The sequence below is a fragment of the Schistocerca piceifrons genome, chromosome 3, assembly GCF_021461385.2.
Source record: "Schistocerca piceifrons isolate TAMUIC-IGC-003096 chromosome 3, iqSchPice1.1, whole genome shotgun sequence".
NCBI lineage: Eukaryota > Metazoa > Arthropoda > Insecta > Orthoptera > Acrididae > Schistocerca > Schistocerca piceifrons.
Window position 1 is genome coordinate 107,282,373 of NC_060140.1, and position 25,952 is coordinate 107,308,324.

At 44.3% G+C, this 25,952-nt stretch overlaps 1 protein-coding gene across 1 annotated transcript in view; it reads right to left on the bottom strand.

Annotated features, from left to right (window-relative positions):
• Window positions 1–25,066, bottom strand: part of LOC124789835 (DNA endonuclease RBBP8-like) — a 97,703-nt gene extending 72,637 nt beyond the window's left edge. Inside the window, exon 1 of the mRNA XM_047257328.1 lies at window positions 24,673–25,066. Coding sequence (XP_047113284.1) covers window positions 24,673–24,835 — 163 coding nt within the window. The 5' untranslated portion in view covers window positions 24,836–25,066. The remainder of the gene's footprint in view (window positions 1–24,672) is intronic.
• Between the last annotated feature and the right edge of the window lie 886 nt (window positions 25,067–25,952).

Below are 25,952 nucleotides of genomic sequence, written 5' to 3' on the forward strand. Positions count from 1 at the left end.
AGCATAGAAACAGAATCACTGAATTTCCACAAAAGATTTTGGAGAAGTAAAAAAATTGCTAAGCATTCGAAGTCAACTGCTGAAGAAGAATCAATCAATGACTAGATGTAAGATTTTGCACAGTCCCAAGAAAAATGAGAGGCTTCCAAATCATTCCTTATCAAGACATGCTATTGCCCATAAGATATAAGTCACTGATTATTACATGGAAAAGGTTAAAAGGCAATGTGTTTATGTACAAGGCTTTTTCAGTTACTTTGGTTGTTACTGTTAATGCCTCTGGTGCGGCAACTAGCAGCATTAACAACTCCTGCACTAGAAATACAAATTACTTCTTGTTTTTTATAATTTAAATTTGTGTAGAAGGAAGTGAAATGCTTACTCGACTTTTCTTCTTCTTTTTTACTAATTCATGCATTTGGCATAAGATGATATTTCACTAGTTTTTAACGGAGTTTATACACCATGAAATCTGTTGGCAAGGGAAAATTGTGTGTAGAACCAGGAATCAGATTTTCTGTCTTTCAGATGCAGTGTAGGAGTTGCAACTGAAGTGTACGTGAATAGTGTAGTTGTTAACACTCTACTTACAAAAGGCTGGACTCTCAGTGTCAGTCAAGCATAAAATTTTGTACTGAATGTTCACATTCCACTTTGTAATGAGAAACTGTGAATATTGGACCATTAAAGAAATTGACAGATTGTAAAATCTGGAAACAAATAAGAATTTCAGTTAACTCTCCCAAGCAAGAACACGAAATTAATTAATTGACTGTGTACACACAGCATAATAGATAGAATGTTAATTTATTGGTGGCAACAGGAAAGGTCTGTACTTTGGTCCCACAATTCTTAGATTGAAATGAACTGTCTGTTACATGTCATGTAAGATGCTCTGTTGTACCATAGAGCAGCAATAGCCTGTTGTTAGAATAGGAACTAGTCTATTGGGTATCTGAACACGCCCACTGTGCTATTCTCTACTGAACAGCTTCAGTTGTTTAATTCCACTCACATTGTCTGTAATTCTAGCATATGTACGTTGGTGGAAAGTAAGAACAGTGTTGCAACCATCACCAGTGAAGCTGTTTCAGTAGATGGAATTGAGTATTTCTGCCTTTGATTTATGAAATACATTTCAAGAAATATGATCAATGAGTACCTGGGACAGATAGCTTTCACCCATTAATTAATTTAAAATTTCTTGAAAAATTGCCTGTTACCTTCTGTCTCAGGTTCTTTGACTGATGTTTTTTCGATGATTTTTTTTTTGATGTTTTGGCAGCATGAGTGGCTTACATTGTCAATACTTCACCCTCCGTTGCTGGTGGGGGACTGGAGTCAAGCTTGTGGTCACAGACTAAATGTACCTGGCACGCCAATGTCCAAGGGCTTCTTTGTGGTAATTGTCACTGTGATTATCCCCTTGTTGCCTGTAATGGTTGTTCGCTGCAGCACAGAACCCAGAATCAGTTCACCTTGAGGATTTCCTCATTCTTGTTGGAGCTATCGTCATGTTTGTGGATTTCTATAGCTTCCTTGAACAGGGAGGTGTGGTAGCTCTGCTCCATACCAAGAACTTCCATGTTGGCGAATTTTATTATGTGGTCAGTCTCACACATGGCATGCTCTAATCTGGTTGATTTCTTTACCTGTCCCAATGGGCAATGCTGCTTATGTTCGGTGATCCTGGTGTTGATCGACTATCCAGTCATTCCATAATAGACTTTTGCACACCTGACACTGCAAGTGTGTCCGTTTTGTTCTTTGCCAATCTGAAACACTCTGATCTTGTTTGTCAGTTTATAAACAGCCTTTATGCAGTGTTTGTGCATCACTGTCCATCACTCTCGGAATGTATCGCTGAATGATAGTACCACATGTTTCTTCTATTGATGTGTCACTTCACCGAGTGTTGGATTCTGTGATGCTTCTTACGTAACTTGTGGAGTACCCACTGCTCCTGAAAATACTTTCCAGATGTTGCATCTGAGATGCTACAGTTCACATATTCGGCTCGTGGTGAGACATGCATGAAAGAGCCTTATATCGTCTTATGGGAAAATGGAAACAATATGCTCTAGATAATTACTGACTGGCACTTTGGTGAAAACAGAAACAACATCAAAGCTGACCAGGATGTCATTTGGGCTGGATTTTTGGTGATCTATACAGCCGAGGTGGTAGTGTTTGTGAGCTGCAAAGGTTGAGCCAAGACTGAAGACTCCTTGATTAACCGGTTGGTGTTCTGTAGGATATGCACTTAGTTTTGGGTTCGTCGTCGTATCTCATAGATCTTGAAGCTTCCGTTCATAATCTCCACTCTTCATTACAATGGCCATATTTCTCTTGTCAGTAAGCAGTATCAATATACTCTTGTCAGAATTAAACCTCTTGATAACTCATAACTCTTCTTTTTTCAGGTTGCAAGCTGAGGGTTTTGCTTTGTGTAGTATAAGGGCAGTTTCATTGCATGTTTCCTCACCTAATTTGAAAGGACATGTCAGGCAACAGGTTAGCAACAATATCCTCCATAGGAATAGTTCCGAGGGTGATAGTGAAATTGTAAGAAAGACTGAAGATTAGAGTAGAAGCTTCGAGACCTATTAAATCCGACAACATACCGAAAACTAAATGCAGATCTGATACTACCAATCACATGGAATATGAGTCAGTTAATTAATACATCTTCTCTCTCGGCCAACATACAGAAGTACCATGTTCTTTCATGCATGCATGCACGAACTATATAATGTGGAATGGCAATGTCTTTGAAGAGCTGGAAGGCGTTGTCATAGGTGGTCCACTTAGACCAGTGATGGCCAACTTCCTCATGGAACATTTCGAAACACAGGCGCTGGACTGGACTTTGCTGCACCTCATACACCTAAGGTGCAGTAGAGATACATCAAGAGAAAGAGAGAGAGAGAGAGAGAGAGAGAGAGAGAGAGAGAGAGAGAGAGAGAGAGAGAGAGAGAGGGTGGTGGCTTTCTAAGACATCTGAACAGTCTCCACGCTAACATAAAATTTATTGTGAAGGTATAAAAGTACCAACAGCCACCCTTTCTAGAAAAGCTGGTTATGAGGGATAATGAAACCCTGAGACAAGGAATGGTGCGCTGAAAACCGACGCAGGGTCTAATACCTGCACAAACTGTCAAATTAGAAAAAGAGGGATGATTAATACCCTCATAAAACGTGCTAGACAAATATGTGAGTGGCAGAGCCTGATACGTAAGATACAACACCTGGAAAGCATTCTGAGGAGCAATGGGCATTCCACCATTCACATAAGAAGTCTTGTGGAATCAAACGCTCAACGATGTGACACACCAGAAGAAGAAATGTAGATTACGAGCATTCTGTCACACATTCCTAGAGTGACAGATATTGTGCATGCATGGTATAAAGACTCCACTGCTTGACTTGCTGCGGGTCACATCATCACTCATTTGCCTACATCAGTCACACTTCACCAGTTGAAATGTCTGGACGTGGAAAGGGAGACAAAGTCAAGGAAAAGTCAAAGTCCCGCTCAAGCAGGCCGGGCTGCAGTTCCCAATCAGCTGAAACCACTGCCTTCTGCACCTGAAACCACTGCCTTCTGCACAAGGGAAACTATGCTGAGTGCGTTGGCACCGGCGCGCCTCTCTACCTCGCCACAGTCATGGAATACCTGGCAGCTGAGGTGCTCGAACTGGCTGGAAACACGGCCACACATCATCCCGTGCCAATTGCAGCTCGCAATCCGCAATGACAAGGAGCTGAACAAGCTTCCATTGGGCGTCATCAGTGCACAGGGTGGTGTGCTGCCCAACACCCAGGCTGTGCTGCTGCCAAAGAAGACCGAGACGAAGGCCTAAAGGCAGTGGCCCGCCTTACTGACTTGCGGCTTCCCAACGCTATGTTCTCCCTGCATGCAGCGGGCCCAGCCACAGCACCTCAGCTAGAAAACAAATCAATGAAGAAGATTAAGACTGTCTCAGATCAGCAAAGAAACAAAAGTGACCCACTTGCAACATCAGGAATACATCGCATACTATGTACATGTGGAAAAGCTCATGCAGGAATGAGTGGGCTATAAATCAATACCAGGCTCAATGAACTAAAGTGGTATCTGCAAGTTGGAAAAGTTGGAGAAGTTGGCCATGGTGGAGCATGTGCTGTGTGAGACCCACCACATAATAAAATTCGCTGACATAGAAGTTCTTGCTGTGGAAAAGAGCTACCACACTCGCCTGTTCTGGGAAGCCACAGAAATCCACAAACAATATGACAACTGTTACAACAAGAAAGAGGAAAGCTTGAAGGATGTTTCCAGAATGAGATTTTCACTCTGCAGCGGAGTGTGCGCTGATATGAAACTTCCTGGCAGATTAAAACTGTGTGCCCGACCGAGACTCGAACTCGGGACCTTTGCCTTTCGCGGGCAAGTGCTCTACCACCTGAGCTACCGAAGCACGACTCACGCCCGGTACTCACAGCTTTACTTCTGCCAGTACCTCGTCTCCTACCTTCCAAACTTTACAGAAGCTCTCCTGCGAACCTTGCAGAACTAGCACTCCTGAAAGAAAGGATATTGCGGAGACATGGCTTAGCCACAGCCTGGGGGATGTTTCCAGAATGAGATTTTCACTCTGCAGCGGAGTGTGCGCTGATATGAAACTTCCTGGCAGATTAAAACTGTGTGCCCGACCGAGACTCGAACTCGGGACCTTTGCCTTTCGCGAGCAAGTGCTCTACCACCTGAGCTACCGAAGCACGACTCACGCCCGGTACTCACAGCTTTGCTTCTGCCAGTACCTCGTCTCCTACCTTCCAAACTTTACAGAAGCTCTCCTGCGAACCTTGCAGAACTAGCACTCCTGAAAGAAAGGATATTGCGGAGACATGGCTTAGCCACAGCCTGGGGGATGTTTCCAGAATGAGATTTTCACTCTGCAGCGGAGTGTGCGCTGATATGAAACTTCCTGGCAGATTAAAACTGTGTGCCCGACCGAGACTCGAACTCGGGACCTTTGCCTTTCGCGGGCAAGTGCTCTACCACCTGAGCTACCGAAGCACGACTCACGCCCGGTACTCACAGCTTTACTTCTGCCAGTACCTCGTCTCCTACCTTCCAAACTTTACAGAAGCTCTAAGCCATGTCTCCGCAATATCCTTTCTTTCAGGAGTGCTAGTTCTGCAAGGTTCGCAGGAGAGTTTCTGTAAAGTTTGGAAGGTAGGAGACGAGGTACTGGCAGAAGTAAAGCTGTGAGTACCGGGCGTGAGTCGTGCTTCGGTAGCTCAGGTGGTAGAGCACTTGCCCGCGAAAGGCAAAGGTCCCGAGTTCGAGTCTCGGTCGGGCACACAGTTTTAATCTGCCAGGAAGTTTCATATCAGCGCACACTCCGCTGCAGAGTGAAAATCTCATTCTGGAAACATCCCCCAGGCTGTGGCTAAGCCATGTCTCCGCAATATCCTTTCTTTCAGGAGTGCTAGTTCTGCAAGGTTCGCAGGAGAGCTTCTGTAAAGTTTGGAAGGTAGGAGACGAGGTACTGGCAGAAGTAAAGCTGTGAGTACCGGGCGTGAGTCGTGCTTCGGTAGCTCAGGTGGTAGAGCACTTGCCCGCGAAAGGCAAAGGTCCCGAGTTCGAGTCTCGGTCGGGCACACAGTTTTAATCTGCCAGGAAGTTTCATATCAGCGCACACTCCGCTGCAGAGTGAAAATCTCATTCTGGAAACATCCCCCAGGCTGTGGCTAAGCCATGTCTCCGCAATATCCTTTCTTTCAGGAGTGCTAGTTCTGCAAGGTTCGCAGGAGAGCTTCTGTAAAGTTTGGAAGGTAGGAGACGAGGTACTGGCAGAAGTAAAGCTGTGAGTACCGGGCGTGAGTCGTGCTTCGGTAGCTCAGGTGGTAGAGCACTTGCCCGCGAAAGGCAAAGGTCCCGAGTTCGAGTCTCGGTCGGGCACACAGTTTTAATCTGCCAGGAAGTTTCATATCAGCGCACACTCCGCTGCAGAGTGAAAATCTCATTCTGGAAACATCCCCCAGGCTGTGGCTAAGCCATGTCTCCGCAATATCCTTTCTTTCAGGAGTGCTAGTTCTGCAAGGTTCGCAGGAGAGCTTCTGTAAAGTTTGGAAGGTAGGAGACGAGGTACTGGCAGAAGTAAAGCTGTGAGTACCGGGCGTGAGTCGTGCTTCGGTAGCTCAGGTGGTAGAGCACTTGCCCGCGAAAGGCAAAGGTCCCGAGTTCGAGTCTCGGTCGGGCACACAGTTTTAATCTGCCAGGAAGTTTCATATCAGCGCACACTCCGCTGCAGAGTGAAAATCTCATTCTGGAAACATCCCCCAGGCTGTGGCTAAGCCATGTCTCCGCAATATCCTTTCTTTCAGGAGTGCTAGTTCTGCAAGGTTCGCAGGAGAGCTTCTGTAAAGTTTGGAAGGTAGGAGACGAGGTACTGGCAGAAGTAAAGCTGTGAGTACCGGGCGTGAGTCGTGCTTCGGTAGCTCAGGTGGTAGAGCACTTGCCCGCGAAAGGCAAAGGTCCCGAGTTCGAGTCTCGGTCGGGCACACAGTTTTAATCTGCCAGGAAGTTTCATATCAGCGCACACTCCGCTGCAGAGTGAAAATCTCATTCTGGAAACATCCCCCAGGCTGTGGCTAAGCCATGTCTCCGCAATATCCTTTCTTTCAGGAGTGCTAGTTCTGCAAGGTTCGCAGGAGAGCTTCTGTAAAGTTTGGAAGGTAGGAGACGAGGTACTGGCAGAAGTAAAGCTGTGAGTACCGGGCGTGAGTCGTGCTTCGGTAGCTCAGGTGGTAGAGCACTTGCCCGCGAAAGGCAAAGGTCCCGAGTTCGAGTCTCGGTCGGGCACACAGTTTTAATCTGCCAGGAAGTTTCATATCAGCGCACACTCCGCTGCAGAGTGAAAATCTCATTCTGGAAACATCCCCCAGGCTGTGGCTAAGCCATGTCTCCGCAATATCCTTTCTTTCAGGAGTGCTAGTTCTGCAAGGTTCGCAGGAGAGCTTCTGTAAAGTTTGGAAGGTAGGAGACGAGGTACTGGCAGAAGTAAAGCTGTGAGTACCGGGCGTGAGTCGTGCTTCGGTAGCTCAGGTGGTAGAGCACTTGCCCGCGAAGGGCAAAGGTCCCGAGTTCGAGTCTCGGTCGGGCACACAGTTTTAATCTGCCAGGAAGTTTCATATCAGCGCACACTCCGCTGCAGAGTGAAAATCTCATTCTGGAAACATCCCCCAGGCTGTGGCTAAGCCATGTCTCCGCAATATCCTTTCTTTCAGGAGTGCTAGTTCTGCAAGGTTCGCAGGAGAGCTTCTGTAAAGTTTGGAAGGTAGGAGACGAGGTACTGGCAGAAGTAAAGCTGTGAGTACCGGGCGTGAGTCGTGCTTCGGTAGCTCAGGTGGTAGAGCACTTGCCCGCGAAAGGCAAAGGTCCCGAGTTCGAGTCTCGGTCGGGCACACAGTTTTAATCTGCCAGGAAGTTTCATATCAGCGCACACTCCGCTGCAGAGTGAAAATCTCATTCTGGAAACATCCCCCAGGCTGTGGCTAAGCCATGTCTCCGCAATATCCTTTCTTTCAGGAGTGCTAGTTCTGCAAGGTTCGCAGGAGAGCTTCTGTAAAGTTTGGAAGGTAGGAGACGAGGTACTGGCAGAAGTAAAGCTGTGAGTACCGGGCGTGAGTCGTGCTTCGGTAGCTCAGGTGGTAGAGCAATTGCCCGCGAAAGGCAAAGGTCCCGAGTTCGAGTCTCGGTCGGGCACACAGTTTTAATCTGCCAGGAAGTTTCATATCAGCGCACACTCCGCTGCAGAGTGAAAATCTCATTCTGGAAACATCCCCCAGGCTGTGGCTAAGCCATGTCTCCGCAATATCCTTTCTTTCAGGAGTGCTAGTTCTGCAAGGTTCGCAGGAGAGCTTCTGTAAAGTTTGGAAGGTAGGAGACGAGGTACTGGCAGAAGTAAAGCTGTGAGTACCGGGCGTGAGTCGTGCTTCGGTAGCTCAGGTGGTAGAGCACTTGCCCGCGAAAGGCAAAGGTCCCGAGTTCGAGTCTCGGTCGGGCACACAGTTTTAATCTGCCAGGAAGTTTCATATCAGCGCACACTCCGCTGCAGAGTGAAAATCTCATTCTGGAAACATCCCCCAGGCTGTGGCTAAGCCATGTCTCCGCAATATCCTTTCTTTCAGGAGTGCTAGTTCTGCAAGGTTCGCAGGAGAGCTTCTGTAAAGTTTGGAAGGTAGGAGACGAGGTACTGGCAGAAGTAAAGCTGTGAGTACCGGGCGTGAGTCGTGCTTCGGTAGAGCACTTGCCCGCGAAAGGCAAAGGTCCCGAGTTCGAGTCTCGGTCGGGCACACAGTTTTAATCTGCCAGGAAGTTTCATATCAGCGCACACTCCGCTGCAGAGTGAAAATCTCATTCTGGAAACATCCCCCAGGCTGTGGCTAAGCCATGTCTCCGCAATATCCTTTCTTTCAGGAGTGCTAGTTCTGCAAGGTTCGCAGGAGAGCTTCTGTAAAGTTTGGAAGGTAGGAGACGAGGTACTGGCAGAAGTAAAGCTGTGAGTACCGGGCGTGAGTCGTGCTTCGGTAGCTCAGGTGGTAGAGCACTTGCCCGCGAAAGGCAAAGGTCCCGAGTTCGAGTCTCGGTCGGGCACACAGTTTTAATCTGCCAGGAAGTTTCATATCAGCGCACACTCCGCTGCAGAGTGAAAATCTCATTCTGGAAACATCCCCCAGGCTGTGGCTAAGCCATGTCTCCGCAATATCCTTTCTTTCAGGAGTGCTAGTTCTGCAAGGTTCGCAGGAGAGCTTCTGTAAAGTTTGGAAGGTAGGAGACGAGGTACTGGCAGAAGTAAAGCTGTGAGTACCGGGCGTGAGTCGTGCTTCGGTAGCTCAGGTGGTAGAGCACTTGCCCGCGAAAGGCAAAGGTCCCAAGTTCGAGTCTCGGTCGGGCACACAGTTTTAATCTGCCAGGAAGTTTCATATCAGCGCACACTCCGCTGCAGAGTGAAAATCTCATTCTGGAAACATCCCCCAGGCTGTGGCTAAGCCATGTCTCCGCAATATCCTTTCTTTCAGGAGTGCTAGTTCTGCAAGGTTCGCAGGAGAGCTTCTGTAAAGTTTGGAAGGTAGGAGACGAGGTACTGGCAGAAGTAAAGCTGTGAGTACCGGGCGTGAGTCGTGCTTCGGTAGCTCAGGTGGTAGAGCACTTGCCCGCGAAAGGCAAAGGTCCCGAGTTCGAGTCTCGGTCGGGCACACAGTTTTAATCTGCCAGGAAGTTTCATATCAGCGCACACTCCGCTGCAGAGTGAAAATCTCATTCTGGAAACATCCCCCAGGCTGTGGCTAAGCCATGTCTCCGCAATATCCTTTCTTTCAGGAGTGCTAGTTCTGCAAGGTTCGCAGGAGAGCTTCTGTAAAGTTTGGAAGGTAGGAGACGAGGTACTGGCAGAAGTAAAGCTGTGAGTACCGGGCGTGAGTCGTGCTTCGGTAGCTCAGGTGGTAGAGCACTTGCCCGCGAAAGGCAAAGGTCCCGAGTTCGAGTCTCGGTCGGGCACAGTTTTAATCTGCCAGGAAGTTTCATATCAGCGCACACTCCGCTGCAGAGTGAAAATCTCATTCTGGAAACATCCCCCAGGCTGTGGCTAAGCCATGTCTCCGCAATATCCTTTCTTTCAGGAGTGCTAGTTCTGCAAGGTTCGCAGGAGAGCTTCTGTAAAGTTTGGAAGGTAGGAGACGAGGTACTGGCAGAAGTAAAGCTGTGAGTACCGGGCGTGAGTCGTGCTTCGGTAGCTCAGGTGGTAGAGCACTTGCCCGCGAAAGGCAAAGGTCCCGAGTTCGAGTCTCGGTCGGGCACACAGTTTTAATCTGCCAGGAAGTTTCATATCAGCGCACACTCCGCTGCAGAGTGAAAATCTCATTCTGGAAACATCCCCCAGGCTGTGGCTAAGCCATGTCTCCGCAATATCCTTTCTTTCAGGAGTGCTAGTTCTGCAAGGTTCGCAGGAGAGCTTCTGTAAAGTTTGGAAGGTAGGAGACGAGGTACTGGCAGAAGTAAAGCTGTGAGTACCGGGCGTGAGTCGTGCTTCGGTAGCTCAGGTGGTAGAGCACTTGCCCGCGAAAGGCAAAGGTCCCGAGTTCGAGTCTCGGTCGGGCACAGTTTTAATCTGCCAGGAAGTTTCATATCAGCGCACACTCCGCTGCAGAGTGAAAATCTCATTCTGGAAACATCCCCCAGGCTGTGGCTAAGCCATGTCTCCGCAATATCCTTTCTTTCAGGAGTGCTAGTTCTGCAAGGTTCGCAGGAGAGCTTCTGTAAAGTTTGGAAGGTAGGAGACGAGGTACTGGCAGAAGTAAAGCTGTGAGTACCGGGCGTGAGTCGTGCTTCGGTAGCTCAGGTGGTAGAGCACTTGCCCGCGAAAGGCAAAGGTCCCGAGTTCGAGTCTCGGTCGGGCACACAGTTTTAATCTGCCAGGAAGTTTCATATCAGCGCACACTCCGCTGCAGAGTGAAAATCTCATTCTGGAAACATCCCCCAGGCTGTGGCTAAGCCATGTCTCCGCAATATCCTTTCTTTCAGGAGTGCTAGTTCTGCAAGGTTCGCAGGAGAGCTTCTGTAAAGTTTGGAAGGTAGGAGACGAGGTACTGGCAGAAGTAAAGCTGTGAGTACCGGGCGTGAGTCGTGCTTCGGTAGCTCAGGTGGTAGAGCACTTGCCCGCGAAAGGCAAAGGTCCCGAGTTCGAGTCTCGGTCGGGCACACAGTTTTAATCTGCCAGGAAGTTTCATATCAGCGCACACTCCGCTGCAGAGTGAAAATCTCATTCTGGAAACATCCCCCAGGCTGTGGCTAAGCCATGTCTCCGCAATATCCTTTCTTTCAGGAGTGCTAGTTCTGCAAGGTTCGCAGGAGAGCTTCTGTAAAGTTTGGAAGGTAGGAGACGAGGTACTGGCAGAAGTAAAGCTGTGAGTACCGGGCGTGAGTCGTGCTTCGGTAGCTCAGGTGGTAGAGCACTTGCCCGCGAAAGGCATAGGTCCCGAGTTCGAGTCTCGGTCGGGCACACAGTTTTAATCTGCCAGGAAGTTTCATATCAGCGCACACTCCGCTGCAGAGTGAAAATCTCATTCTGGAAACATCCCCCAGGCTGTGGCTAAGCCATGTCTCCGCAATATCCTTTCTTTCAGGAGTGCTAGTTCTGCAAGGTTCGCAGGAGAGCTTCTGTAAAGTTTGGAAGGTAGGAGACGAGGTACTGGCAGAAGTAAAGCTGTGAGTACCGGGCGTGAGTCGTGCTTCGGTAGCTCAGGTGGTAGAGCACTTGCCCGCGAAAGGCAAAGGTCCCGAGTTCGAGTCTCGGTCGGGCACACAGTTTTAATCTGCCAGGAAGTTTCATATCAGCGCACACTCCGCTGCAGAGTGAAAATCTCATTCTGGAAACATCCCCCAGGCTGTGGCTAAGCCATGTCTCCGCAATATCCTTTCTTTCAGGAGTGCTAGTTCTGCAAGGTTCGCAGGAGAGCTTCTGTAAAGTTTGGAAGGTAGGAGACGAGGTACTGGCAGAAGTAAAGCTGTGAGTACCGGGCGTGAGTCGTGCTTCGGTAGCTCAGGTGGTAGAGCACTTGCCCGCGAAAGGCATAGGTCCCGAGTTCGAGTCTCGGTCGGGCACACAGTTTTAATCTGCCAGGAAGTTTCATATCAGCGCACACTCCGCTGCAGAGTGAAAATCTCATTCTGGAAACATCCCCCAGGCTGTGGCTAAGCCATGTCTCCACAATATCCTTTCTTTCAGGAGTGCTAGTTCTGCAAGGTTCGCAGGAGAGCTTCTGTAAAGTTTGGAAGGTAGGAGACGAGGTACTGGCAGAAGTAAAGCTGTGAGTACCGGGCGTGAGTCGTGCTTCGGTAGCTCAGGTGGTAGAGCACTTGCCCGCGAAAGGCAAAGGTCCCGAGTTCGAGTCTCGGTCGGGCACACAGTTTTAATCTGCCAGGAAGTTTCATATCAGCGCACACTCCGCTGCAGAGTGAAAATCTCATTCTGGAAACATCCCCCAGGCTGTGGCTAAGCCATGTCTCCGCAATATCCTTTCTTTCAGGAGTGCTAGTTCTGCAAGGTTCGCAGGAGAGCTTCTGTAAAGTTTGGAAGGTAGGAGACGAGGTACTGGCAGAAGTAAAGCTGTGAGTACCGGGCGTGAGTCGTGCTTCGGTAGCTCAGGTGGTAGAGCACTTGCCCGCGAAAGGCAAAGGTCCCGAGTTCGAGTCTCGGTCGGGCACACAGTTTTAATCTGCCAGGAAGTTTCATATCAGCGCACACTCCGCTGCAGAGTGAAAATCTCATTCTGGAAACATCCCCCAGGCTGTGGCTAAGCCATGTCTCCGCAATATCCTTTCTTTCAGGAGTGCTAGTTCTGCAAGGTTCGCAGGAGAGCTTCTGTAAAGTTTGGAAGGTAGGAGACGAGGTACTGGCAGAAGTAAAGCTGTGAGTACCGGGCGTGAGTCGTGCTTCGGTAGCTCAGGTGGTAGAGCACTTGCCCGCGAAAGGCAAAGGTCCCGAGTTCGAGTCTCGGTCGGGCACACAGTTTTAATCTGCCAGGAAGTTTCATATCAGCGCACACTCCGCTGCAGAGTGAAAATCTCATTCTGGAAACATCCCCCAGGCTGTGGCTAAGCCATGTCTCCGCAATATCCTTTCTTTCAGGAGTGCTAGTTCTGCAAGGTTCGCAGGAGAGCTTCTGTAAAGTTTGGAAGGTAGGAGACGAGGTACTGGCAGAAGTAAAGCTGTGAGTACCGGGCGTGAGTCGTGCTTCGGTAGCTCAGATGGTAGAGCACTTGCCCGCGAAAGGCAAAGGTCCCGAGTTCGAGTCTCGGTCGGGCACACGGTTTTAATCTGCCAGGAAGTTTCAAGCTTGAAGGAGATTGGATCCTGGATTCCCATGCTGCAGTGAATGACAGTAATGACCATGGAAAAGCCCTCGGACATTGGTGCACCAGGTACATATAATCTGCGACCACAAGCTCAACTCCAGTCTACCATGAAAGGAGGGGGCAGCTTTGACAATGCCGATCACTTATGCTAGCAAAACATCAGTAAAATAGTCAAACAAACACCAGACAAAGAATCCAAGACAGAAGACAAAAGGCAGTTTGTGAACAAGTGGTCACGAAAGGCTTAAACATTTTGTAATTTCTTGATGACTCAACATGTTAGATATTGCTTTTGAATACATTGAATGCTTTTTTACAACTGCTGCTGGTCAGTTTTGAAATTGCTCAGTTTTCGTTTGTCAATTACGACTGAGCTTCATTTGAATCTGCTGTGCTATTTTTCTCTGTCTTTGAATAACTTTCTAATATTGTTAGTGAAGTGTGATGCATCTGCCCCACCTGACACTATCTACTTTGGCAGAAATTTTATCTAGAATGTATACAACTTTGCCTCTGGCTTTCAGAATTTTTTATAATTTCTTCACTATTTTAAAATTGAGGGCAAATATGAAGGTTCTGACACAAAGAAACATGAAAAGCACGTGTAAAAGATAGGGAAGTAACAATGAAATACTCATAGACAATTTCTGATGATATCTGTTAACTATCCTACCCTGTCATATTAGTCCATCTATGCCTATTGCACTCTGTGTGAGTGTGGCTGATATAGTTTCCCTAGCTTCTTGTGAGATCTCTGCTTGTTGTACTAATCATAATACAGCATACCCAGTAGTACAAATGTGGTGATGGGATGAATGACTGTTGAAGGAAATCACTCATTAGTGAGTAATCTCTGAGACATCTGCAAAATCTCGCAATTATATTATAATTCCTCGCTTGTAATGGGCTCTTCTTTGTTGACTTCTAATTCCCTGGCTGCTCATCAGAACGCCACGATTTCCATTTCTTCAGTAAAACATTCCATGCAGAAATGGAGTACTATCTGGGAAACATGACACCACCAATCCAGAGGACTGTGGATAGACCAGCAAGAATGACTGTTCAAAGAGAAAGCTACTTGGTAAAACGACACAATAAGAACTGCACAATGTTTTCTTCATGTGACCAAGAGAGAGAGAGAGAGAGAGAGAGAGAGAGAGAAAGGCTGTTATGAAAAGTTATTGCCGCCATACTTCCATATGCTTGCAATGCATATTAGGTTCAATTAGACCTGTTAAGGACACGAGAAATGGTACCCTTTCGATAAAAACAGCTAAATACAGCCACCAAACAAAACAGATCCGAAAAGAGAAAGTTCTTAGTGATTGCCCCTTTGTGTTTGAATTGTACATCACCTTCAATTCAAGTAATGGTACTGTCTCATGCAGGCACTTCATGCACTTAAGAGGTGGAGAAACTAAAGCAAAAATAGGGAGGGAGTTGCATTACAAATGCAAAAACTTTATGAGGAGGCTTCAGAAAGATTCTTCTGCATGTGTGAGACTGCATCATGATATGGTAAATTACTGATGTTTTGGTTACTACTTCTGGTAGCCTCACAGAGGTAACTTTGATCAAGGCTGCTTCAACTGTACCTGAAACTTCAGTAGTTTAGCATATCATGATGGTATTACACATCCAGGAGAATTTTATTTAAATGGACTCTGACTGTGGAAGCCTACACTCATATATTACGCGGAGGGTGAACAGCAAGTCATAAAAGATAGCCGCATTTAAGTTTGATAGTAAAATAACAATGAAAGTATTGCTCCTCTGTCTGGGACCATTACCAGGTAGGACTCATAGAGGAAATGGAGACAACACAAAGAAGAGCAGCACCTTTCAACATGGATTCATTTAATTAGTGTGAAAGTTTCACTTATCCAACTCCAGTGCAGGTATTACCATAGAGGCATTGTGCACCACAGTGTGATTTTTCCATTAAAATTCTGAGAGTGTATGTTTGTAAAAGTCAATCAACATTTTGTTTCCTCCGACATATATCTCGAGAAATTTCCTGAAGGTAAAATTACAGAGATTCTAGCACAATCACAGGTTTACCAACAGTTGATCTTCACACACATCATTCACAATTGGAACAGGAAATGGGGAAGTGCCAGTTGTACTGGGTGATTATAATTTTTAAGAGCAGTTACACACAGAGGACCAATGTGGGCTGTAATTATTCTATGACAGTTAAATATGGTAGTTATGCTAGTGTGTTAATACAGAACCAATTTGCGGTAAAAAAAAATTAATTCCAATTTCGGCTGCCAGATGCAAATCTGACACGGTACACTGTTTGTATGATGGGAGTGACAACAACACTGTCATTTGACAAGCCATAACGTTAGTGAACAGTATAGCTATAAAGAAGAGAGACCGTGCACTGTTAGCAAAACGGTTTTATGTGAACGTCAGCAATTTGCAATGCTGTACTGAGAGGGTTTCACTGACTGAAAGGCCTGAGGAGAGGCCCAATGTCATTAAATGGTTTAAAGAAGATAATGAAATTCGAAAATACATATGAGCTTGCTGTGGTACCCAGAAGAGGAAGGTGTCCTATCCGGAAGGAAATTATTGGCGAGTTTTCTATTGGTGTAACTGACCGTGCAGCACATACCCCGGGGAGTGATAGTGCATAAAATTTTACAGAGTATATTACACTGGTACATGTACAAGATCCAGATGGTGCAGCAACTGACACCTCATTGTTGATTTTCTTTATTTAAACTTAGGAATTGTCGCCTGAATTATGTTTCTTATATTTCATTTTATCTGTTTCTACTATCGTGTTATAATTTCATGTATTGACTCGTTCCATGACCATGGAGACTTCTCCTTAATTTGGTCCCACGGAACAATAAATTAATAAATAAATAAATAAAAAATTATCTACAACTGTCTGAATTTACAATTTGCTTTCTGGAACGGATTGAAGTGGATAACATGTGACCGGGCAATATTCTATGAAGTGACAAGGCACATTTTACACTACAGGGTGCAGTGAATATGGAGAACTGCTGAATTTGGGATTCTGTTAAACTGTGTATCATGCACAAAGACTCTTTCCACTCACAGTATGTGACTGTTTGGTTTGGATTCACAAGCTCCTTCATTCTTGGTCCATTCTTCTTTGAAGTTAATACACTCAGTAGACCACTCAGGTGCACAGTGACATCTGCACATTATTGAGACCTTCCTGCTTTGAAAGAGCACAAATGTGTAGAAACCAGTTTTTGTGCAAGATGGGACAACACTTTCTGTCACTCGCCCAGTAAGAGATCTGCCTATGCAACCTTTCACAAATGTGTTATATCCAGATGTTTTCCAGATGCATGGCTGCAAGATCACCTGATCTGAATCCATGTGACTTTTGGCTCAGGAACGCATTTACCACGTTTGGTCTCTACCCGATCTGAAAGCCACTATACAGGACCATGTTGCTCAGATTCCACCTGAACTGCTGCAAGCAACTGTTGATCATGTCATTTTACGGATGCTGCATATCACTGACGCCTCTGGTGCTCATACTGAACAAATGGTGTAAGTGGCAGTTAATAATAAAATCAACATTACGCTTTTCTCACTTATTTGACCTTTCCGCCAACATCCAGTTCCTAAATCATTACATATGGAATCATTCCTATATTTCTTTCTTGCATTCGCAGTACCAGATTTGCACCTGATGGCCAAAATTTGAGCTTTTTTTTTTTTCCCCTTCTTCCTCCAGTGTAAATCGGTTTTGTATTAATGCATTAGCTTATATACCAAGTTTCGCTGCCATATGATAATTACAGCCCACACTGGACCTCTGAAAGTAGCTGCACTTTAATTATAACCACCCAGTATGTAAAGTATCATCCGCCCCCTTTGTTGGGTACGCAGTGCACGTGACTGGCATGCAGCAGGCCTGGGTTCGATTCCCGGCTGGGTCGGAGATTTTCACTGCTCAGGGACTGGGCATTTTGTGTTGTCATCATCTGTTCATCAAAAACAATACACAAGCCACCCAATATAGCATTACCTGAAGAGACTTGCACCTCAGCAGCCAAACATTCCCAGGTGGGGGGATCCCCGGTCACCAAATCCATGCAATAGTTTCATATAGATTATACTCTGATACACACTGTAAATTGGCTTGCAGACTATATACGTAAATGTAGATGCAGAAAAAAATTCTCTATTCAAGGAATTTATCAGTCAATAACATCATAATAGATTACGAGACACAATTGCTGAAGTGTGTAGACACTGAAGTGCCAAAGAAACTGGTGTAGGCATGCATAATCGAGTACACAGATATGTAAACAGGCAGAATACGGCACTACAGCCAGCAACACCTATATAAAACAACAAGTGTTTGGTGCCATTGTTAGATCAGTTATTGCTGCTACAATGGCAGGTTATCAAGATTTAAGTGAGCTTGAACATGGTGTTATAGTCAGCGTACAAGTGATGGGACACAGCATCTCCGAGGTAGTGAAGAAGTGGGGATTTTCCCATATGACCATTTCACGAGTGTACCATGAATATCAAATCTCTGACACCACTGCAGCCGGAAAAAAATCCTGCAAGAATGTGACAAACGACGACTGAAGAGAATTGTTCAACGTGACAGAAGTGCAATCCTTCTGCAAACTGCAGCACATTTCAATGCTGGGCCATCAACAAGTGTCAGTGTGCAAACCATTCAACGAACCATCATCAATATGGACTTTTGGAGTTGAAGGCCCACTCGTGTACCCTTGATGACTGCACAACTCAAAGCTTTACGCCTCGACTGGGCCCATCAACACCGACATTGGACTGTTGATGACTGCAATCATGTTGCCTTGTCGGATGAGTCTCATTTCAAATTGTATTGAGCGGATGGATGTATACGGGTATGGAGACAACCTCATGAATCCATGGACCTTGCATGTCAGCAGGGGACTGTTCAGGCTGGTGACGTCTCTGTAACGATATGTCTAGGTACGACTCTGAGGCTGACACATGTGTAAGTATCCTGTCTGATCACCTGCATCCATTCATGTCTATTGTGCATTCCAATGGATTTGGAAAATTCCAGCAGGGCAATGTGACAACCTACACGTCGAGAATTGCTACAATGTGGCTCCATGAAGATTCTTCTGAGTTTAAACACTTCCACTGGCCACCAAACTCCACAGACATGAACATTATTGAGCATACTTGGAATGCCTTGCAACACGCTGTTCAGAAGAGATCTCGTCGTACTCTTATGGACAGCCCTGCAGGGTTTGTGGTGTCAATTCCCTCCAGCACTACTTCAGATATTAGTCAAGCCCACGCCATGTTGTGTGGCAGCACTACTGTGTGCTCGCGAGAGCCCTACAAGATATTAGGCAGGTGTACCAGCTTCTTTGGTTCTTCAGTGTAAAAGTGAAAATGACACACTTCACAGGTTTTAGAATTAATAGTTCCTTCCTCAGGGAGGAGAGAGGGAGAGCCTACATTGGGGAAGGTTAAAAAGGAAGGACAAATCATTTAGACCTTTCAGTTACTTCTTACTTGCCATAAGAAAAACTACTCTAATCTGGAGTCAAATTCCCAAGAGAGGATGTGTTTCCACACTGAAATGGAATCTTGGATGCCCTTAATGCATTTTTGAGGTACAGCTACAACTATTATACAGGACACAGCCGAATATCCTCAACAAAGCAGTATCACCATGCACAACTATTTTGTCATGTGCACAGTTAACGCCAGCTGCCAGCATCTTCCTTCTTGGCAAAGAATATGCGGAATTTCATTGCAGCTCCTGACAGATGATGAGGATTGATACTTCAGAAATCTTTGTCAGGGATCAATGCACTAAGATTAAACATCTCACCACGGCGAGCCCAGAGAGTGCACAAATGGATGCAACAACACGAGTCCCCAATATGCCTCAGTCCCAGCAAAACACTGAATTTTCAGGGCCATTTCCCTATGTTGTGAAGTTTGATGTGGTGGATGCATTTCACAGACTGTAACATTATCAGGGTATCAGCCAACGGCTGCCACTGTGGTGCTGGAGAAAAGCATAATAGTAACAAAGATATAACAACTATGTAATGAGGCACTGAAGGAATAAATAAGGAATTACATGGGGAAATTCCACACAATGAACCAATATTTCCAATAGTCACTAGACTTAACCACACAAGGAGTAGTTAAGAACTGCACATAAAAATACAGCACATGAAGCAGGCAAAAGTGAATACAGACATCTGAAAAATGAGATTGACAGAAAGTCAAAATGTCTAAGCAGGAATGACTAGAGTAACATGTAAGGCATGCATACCTAGGGGAAAGATAGATGCTGCCCATGTCAGGAAGTTAGAGAGACATTTGAAGAAAACAGAAGCAGTTGTTTGAATAGCAGCAGCACAGGTGGCAGGCAAGATGACAAGCATTGAAGTGACAGCTGCAAGGAGGAACGAAATATATAGAACGGCTACAAAAGGGAAATGAACTTGTTGACAATATTATGGTAATGGAAGATGTGATACCGTGAGAAGAAAATGTTGCATCACAGAAAGACCTAAGTCAAAATAGGGTCCTTGGCATAGAAGACATTCCCTCAGAATTACGGAGCTCCTTAGGAGCGCCAGCCATGACAAAACTATTCCACCTGGTGTGCAAAACATTGAAACTGGTTAAAAAATCCAACATGAAGAAAAATGTAATAATTCCAGTTCCAAAAAATCAGGTACCGACAGGTATAAATATCACTGAACTGTCAGTTTAATAGGTCATGGTTGCAAAATATTAACAGGAATTATTTTCAGGGGAGGGGGGGGGGGTGGGGGAAGGTAGACTAACTTTGGGGAAGATCAGTTTGGGTTCTACAAAATGTAGGAACATTTCAAGCAATATAATTCTTCATGCTTTCTCAGTGATCTTGAAGTGTCATATTTTGCGGCAAAGTACTTGTAAAGTGCACATGGTTTTCTTTATAGGCTAGGGGATACTTTCAGGTTCCCTGATGGAAGCTCACCAGTTGATTGCAGAGAGTGAAATCAGATCACTTACAAAGTAAAGACACCTCCAATGTCAAGAGTTTAGCAGTGAATTACCCAAAGCATTTGTAACAATGTCCCTTAATTTACTGCCCTGCAGGAAAGCTGTCATGCTCAAACTACACTCTCAGCCAAGTGTTGGATGAAATCTGAAGTTATATGTCTGAAAGAACAGACACCATGCAGAAACCGCACCTGTGATATGTATTATGTAAATTGAAGGTCACGGGGGAGAAAGGAAAGGAAAAAGAAGGAACTATTTATGTCAGCTGTCTCGGGACTTTAGGTGGAATCAGCGGTGACAAGTGAAAGTGTATGCCATACTGGGATTCAAACTCAGGATTTCTTGCTTACTACACAGTCGCATTAACCACTGTGCCACCCAGACATAGTATTTACTGCAACTGCACGGACTATCTTGGCACGCCTCTCAGTCAACCTACATTCCCAACTAGCATCACCTACTTGTATCTGCACCCCCATCCATGTCCGAAAGAACAGACACCATGCATTCATATAATTGATTCACATCAATAGGCAATGAATCCACCACCTTCAGTGCTGATGCATAACTATGTTTGACCTCCTGCAGAAATATTAAAGTAGCGAGCATGGAGGACATGGACAGGGTTGCACAAGGTAGTCCGTGCCATTGTGATAAACATTGTGTGTGGGTGGTGCAGTGGTTAATGTGACTGCCTAGCAGCAGGAGACCCCGGGTTCGAGTTCCAGTCCAGCGACGACGATTCCGCATAAAGTCTCGATGCAGCTGACATCAATAGTTCCTTCCCTTTCCTTTCTCCACCTCCCATCTTCAATTTACATAAAATGAGGTACAAAGCTCTGGAATATTTAAAGAGGTATGCAACATATATCAAAAAGATAGGTTAGATGTCACAGGAGGGGGAGTTTGATCACTGAGGTCAACAAAATTGTTCGATATTATGGGGTAAAAATTGAGTGGCTGCAAAGTTAACTGGGTGCAAGTAACCAACCTAAATTAAATTATCAGATGTTTTTAATGACCACCTGTTTTCACTGTAACAATTGTAGAATCAGGCAAAAAAAGTCTACATCCAGAAGAGCGAAAGCATCCCAATTGTACAAGATTAGTTGGAGGTGATTTTAACTTATCTAGTATACACTGGGATGTTTGTGGGTTCATTGCAGCTGGTACAGACAGTCCAGGGAAGTAGTTCTCAACATATTCTCAGAAAACTGTTTTGATGAGCTAGTTTGACAATTTATAAACAATGGAAATATTTTAGATCTTTCATGCACATGCAGAAAATGTCAGTATAGACAGGGATTAGTGACCATGATGTCCTAGCGATAATGGTTGCTGAAGTTAATAAATCCATCAGACTGCTAGGAGAGTATTTATGCTGGAAAGAGCAGATGAGCATCCTACATAGAAATGAATGGACATTATTTACTTCCAATATGATGGGCACAGAGGAATTATGAGCAAAAGTTAAACTGACTGTAAATCACGCTCTACAGAAGAACGTGCTGAGTTAGAGAATTAAGGATGGAAAAGGCTCACTGTGGTTTAACAACAAAACTCACAAAATTCTGAGAAACCGACGATTAAATAGGTATCCCTGGTGTTAGCAGCTGAAAGAGGCTGGAAGTAAAAAAAGTCACCAGGTCAGGATGGAATTTCAGTTTGGTTTTACAGACAGTGCTCTTCAGCACTGGCCCCTTCACTGATCTGCATTTACTGTGAATCTCTCGCCCAGCACAAAGCCCCAAGATACTGGAGAAAAGTGCAGGTGACTCCCATAGGTAAAAGAACAGATCTGCAAAATAACTACCAATATCCTTAATATTGGTTTGCTGCAAAATTCTTGAACATATTCTAAGTTTGAATACAATTCATTTCCTTTAGCCTTAAAAGCTTCTGTTCACAAATCAGCAGATACTTTGTAAGCATCACTCACGCATAACTCAGTTTACCCTTTCTTTGCATGTAGGCATGTCACATTACGAAGGACGGGCACAAACTTATAATTAGATCTTTCTACCACGCATCAGAGTCAATCCAGCTCAAAGGTAGTCGAAAACTTTAGAGTTCATTAGTATGGATGTTCCCAAGCATATAATAATAATAATAATAATAATAATAGCTATTATACAGTAAGCAGCTATTATACAGTAAGCAGCTATTATACAGTAAGCAGCTGCAAATGGATGAAGGTTGCAATAATTATGCAGAAAAAAAGAAGCTTGCACACGACAGAGTGGTATGGTGAGCACCATTATCAGATAGCAGAGTTACTAACGGTAACTCTGCCTCAATGATGCTCTACAAAAGCTCAGGCTGCCCCCGATTAATAGGCCTCTTAGCCCGTCTACTTTATAACAACCAACAAACTACATCATCATACATGCAGTCCGGAAAGGCACTGGCTCCTTCACTGATCTGCATTTACTGTGAATCTCTCACCCAGCACAAAGCCCCAAGATACTGTGATGAACATACAACAAGTTACAACAATTTCACATCCTTTACACCAACAACCGCGGGCAGTGAGTAAAGACGCTAATATCTACATCCACACTCTCCAAACCACTGTGAAGTGCATAGCAGCGCAGTCTTATGAAAGTGAATATACAAGCAATTTTCAGGGAATAAGGAAGTTTTAAAAGCAGAATTCTGAGTGCAGCCATTGCAAGACAGTATATTTCATGTCGATGTCAAAGTAAAACAAACTGGAGCAAGCACTGCAGACAGTTCAAGGCAACATGGTATCCAACATGGGTCAGAAATGAAAACTAATTCTGTAGAGCCTTGACCTGCATTCTCTACAATATAGAATCAGAAAGAAGAGAATATACTACCAGGAACAAACAGGAGAAATAGAATGAGTAAAAAATACCATTTGTACCAGACAATCAACAATGGTCATAAAGAACTACTGTGTCAAACAAGTGTAGTGAAATTGGACGCATATGACAGAGACCAAATGACAACCGATAAAACTGGAGTTATCAAACCACCTCCAATTACGAACTCATTTCATTCCATCCACTCTTATCGACAGTCCCTATAATAAAACACTGGATTAATTTTCTGAGGAAAACTTATTACCCGCCTCTCAATTGGACTTCTGTGAAGATTCTTCACACAGAAAAACATGAAAAAGCGTCAACCACCAAACTCTATTCAGAAAATTAAACTTTAATGGTGTTCCCTCTTGCATAGGTAGAGTCATACCTTCAATTGCAGAAAGCAGACGATTGTTACTGTAATCTTCACACTGAAGACAGGTTTGATGCATACTAGTTTACCATGTGGAAGGCTTTTCATTTCCACATAACTGCAGCTTACATCCATTTGAACCTGCATTCTATATTCAAGCCTTATATCCTTCTATAATATCCCTCCTCCCAAATTACCAAACCGACAATTCTTTGATGCTTCAGGATGTATCCTATCAACCAATCCCTTCCTTTCCTCAAGTTGTATCATAAAATTTCTCTTCCCTCAAATCTGATTCAGTACTTCATTTGTTACCCACTCTACCCTTCTAATCTTCAACATTCTACTATAGTATCACATTTCTGGAGTGTAACTGGCATCAGAATGTGGGAAGGAAGAAGCAATATTAACATATCATCAAGGATAAGGTCATTAGATATGGAGCAAAGGCTCAGGTGGAGGAAGGATTGGGAAGAAAGGAACCATTCCAACATTTGCTTTTTAAGCATTTGTGCATGGTAATGATGAAGGTGTTGCAGTGGTGGGTCAGCATGCATATTCACATTTTTGGGGAGAGGTGAGGCAGGGACACAACTCCAAGTTTTCCATATAGATACTCCCTCTTTCTTCTGATTGGTTCTACAGAAGTATAATATTAGCCGGTATTCATGAAAATGGATCTGCTCACCTATCAGCAATTACTATATGATCTGCTGAAATTCCTTCTGTCCTTTCATTTTTATAGATGGGTATAACACAGTTCATCATTTTTTTATTTCTGAAGCTTCTGATGTTTTGATGGATTTAACACTACATGCATTTTCTTCAATACAAAATGGTTGAAAAATTGTTGCAATTGTTTTTACCCAAACTTGACATCCTATAGCAAGAAAATAGTGAATGAAACAGTCTTGAAATTGTAACAGCATAAAGAGTACAAAAACACTGTGCAGCTAATCCTCATACATCCTTTGATTACTGCTAGTTTCAGTTTTAAGACATCATAAATTTGCCCAAAACTATCACAGAGCTCATATGACATTTTGGAGTCCGCTAATGAAAGTCTTGTAAAACGGTGAATTGTTTTGTATCTTGAGCTCCAAGTTTCCACAGGTTAATTTATTCTATAAGGGACATCTATTTAATTTTCATTAATATTAAAGATGGTCATGTAAGACTCCTAGTTTACTTGGTGTCGAATCTAGGAAGGAATAATTAGCCTCATGTTCCCTCGATACTAATCACCGCATAACAGTTGGAAACCCTGCAAGCCCACACTTTAAGAACACTTTCTAAAAGCTGTTGTGGTCTTTCATTGGAGCACCCAGTGAAAAACAAAATACATGCTAAGGAATATTTGGAAACAATATTGCAAACAAAATATAAAATCAAGGTTGAGCCATGTTTAGTAAAGGGTTTGAGTGGTCTATAGCGCTCACAACAAAATAAGGCTAGAGGTAGAGTTCAGTGTTCAACAGAATTATTTCATGTTATCTTTTATGGGGCAATTACATAATCAATCAAATAAAACTTACTTTTGAATAACATAAGTAGTGTATTAACAAGCAATGTGACTTCTTGCAGTTCATGTTCTTCAATAACAGGAAAAGTGTCTAAATTAAACACAGAGCACCACAATGATCTGAGTCCCACGTCTCCTAATTTCTGAGCACTTTGCACAGTACGTGACTCACCCATATTTCTCTATATTTAAAATAACAAAAAGTGACACGATGTGTCAGTAAAACAATAGCAACTTAACAAAATCCGAAAGGAACTGATTAGTAAAAAACGTCTTCCATCACTTGTTTGTCGCTCACACTCTTGAAACTGGATAGAAAATTTAAAAACATTGATACAAAAGTAATACACGCAAGTAACACTCGGCGCTATACAAAATTTCGCGCGCTTAACTCGCATTTGAATGACAGCTCAGGTACGCAAAGATATTATAACAACAAACAAAATCAGTGAAGGTAATGCACATTGTCAATAAGCACCAATTACCGGCGCCAAAACTACTACCGATGTCGAATACTGTTCACATTTTTATTAGCGCAGTAATAGTAGTTGTAGTTTTATTAATCAGTGGGTCAGTTATACAATGATATCGAACATGGGATAATATTAGAGTTTAAACGAAATTCATGTGTACAGGCATTTACACATTAACGAGTTTAGCTCGACAAGGATTGCTCAGGTAGTCAAACGTAGACTAAAAGCGGGAACCAACCTGGAATTTTCTCGAAGCGATCTGGGGAAACAACAAAAACATAAATAAGAGCTACTGGATGAAGGCTGGATCCGCCGTCCTCCCGAGTAAATGTCAATCCGTTTAAAACAGTGCATCATAAGCAGTTCCTTCTCGCTACAAAACTCATTTCCACGTGGAAAAACGTGCTTTGTCAGAATTTGAGTGGATTCCAGAAGCGATTGACATACATACATGGATACTTAACACAAAATGTCTGCAAGGATGGTACGTATCTTTAAAATCATATTACTTCCCATTCTGAGCACTTAATACGAACATCTAATAAAATTATGGTAGCAGTGACAACATTGAATCTAACATACTTCGTCGTGAAGTCACCAGTATGATAAGAGAATCCAGGCCACAATGCAATTACAGAAGTTCGTAAGATGAATACCACAACTAATAATGTAATTTTGTAGTTTATAATATGGAACCAAATATTCAGTTCATATTAGTGTGAGGCGTATGTAACCTGTGACCACTTAGTTTGCTGAATGGGTAGCTGGCCTCTTAAACATCAGCAGTCCAAATGCAGTAAAATGGATTACTGGCAGGTCC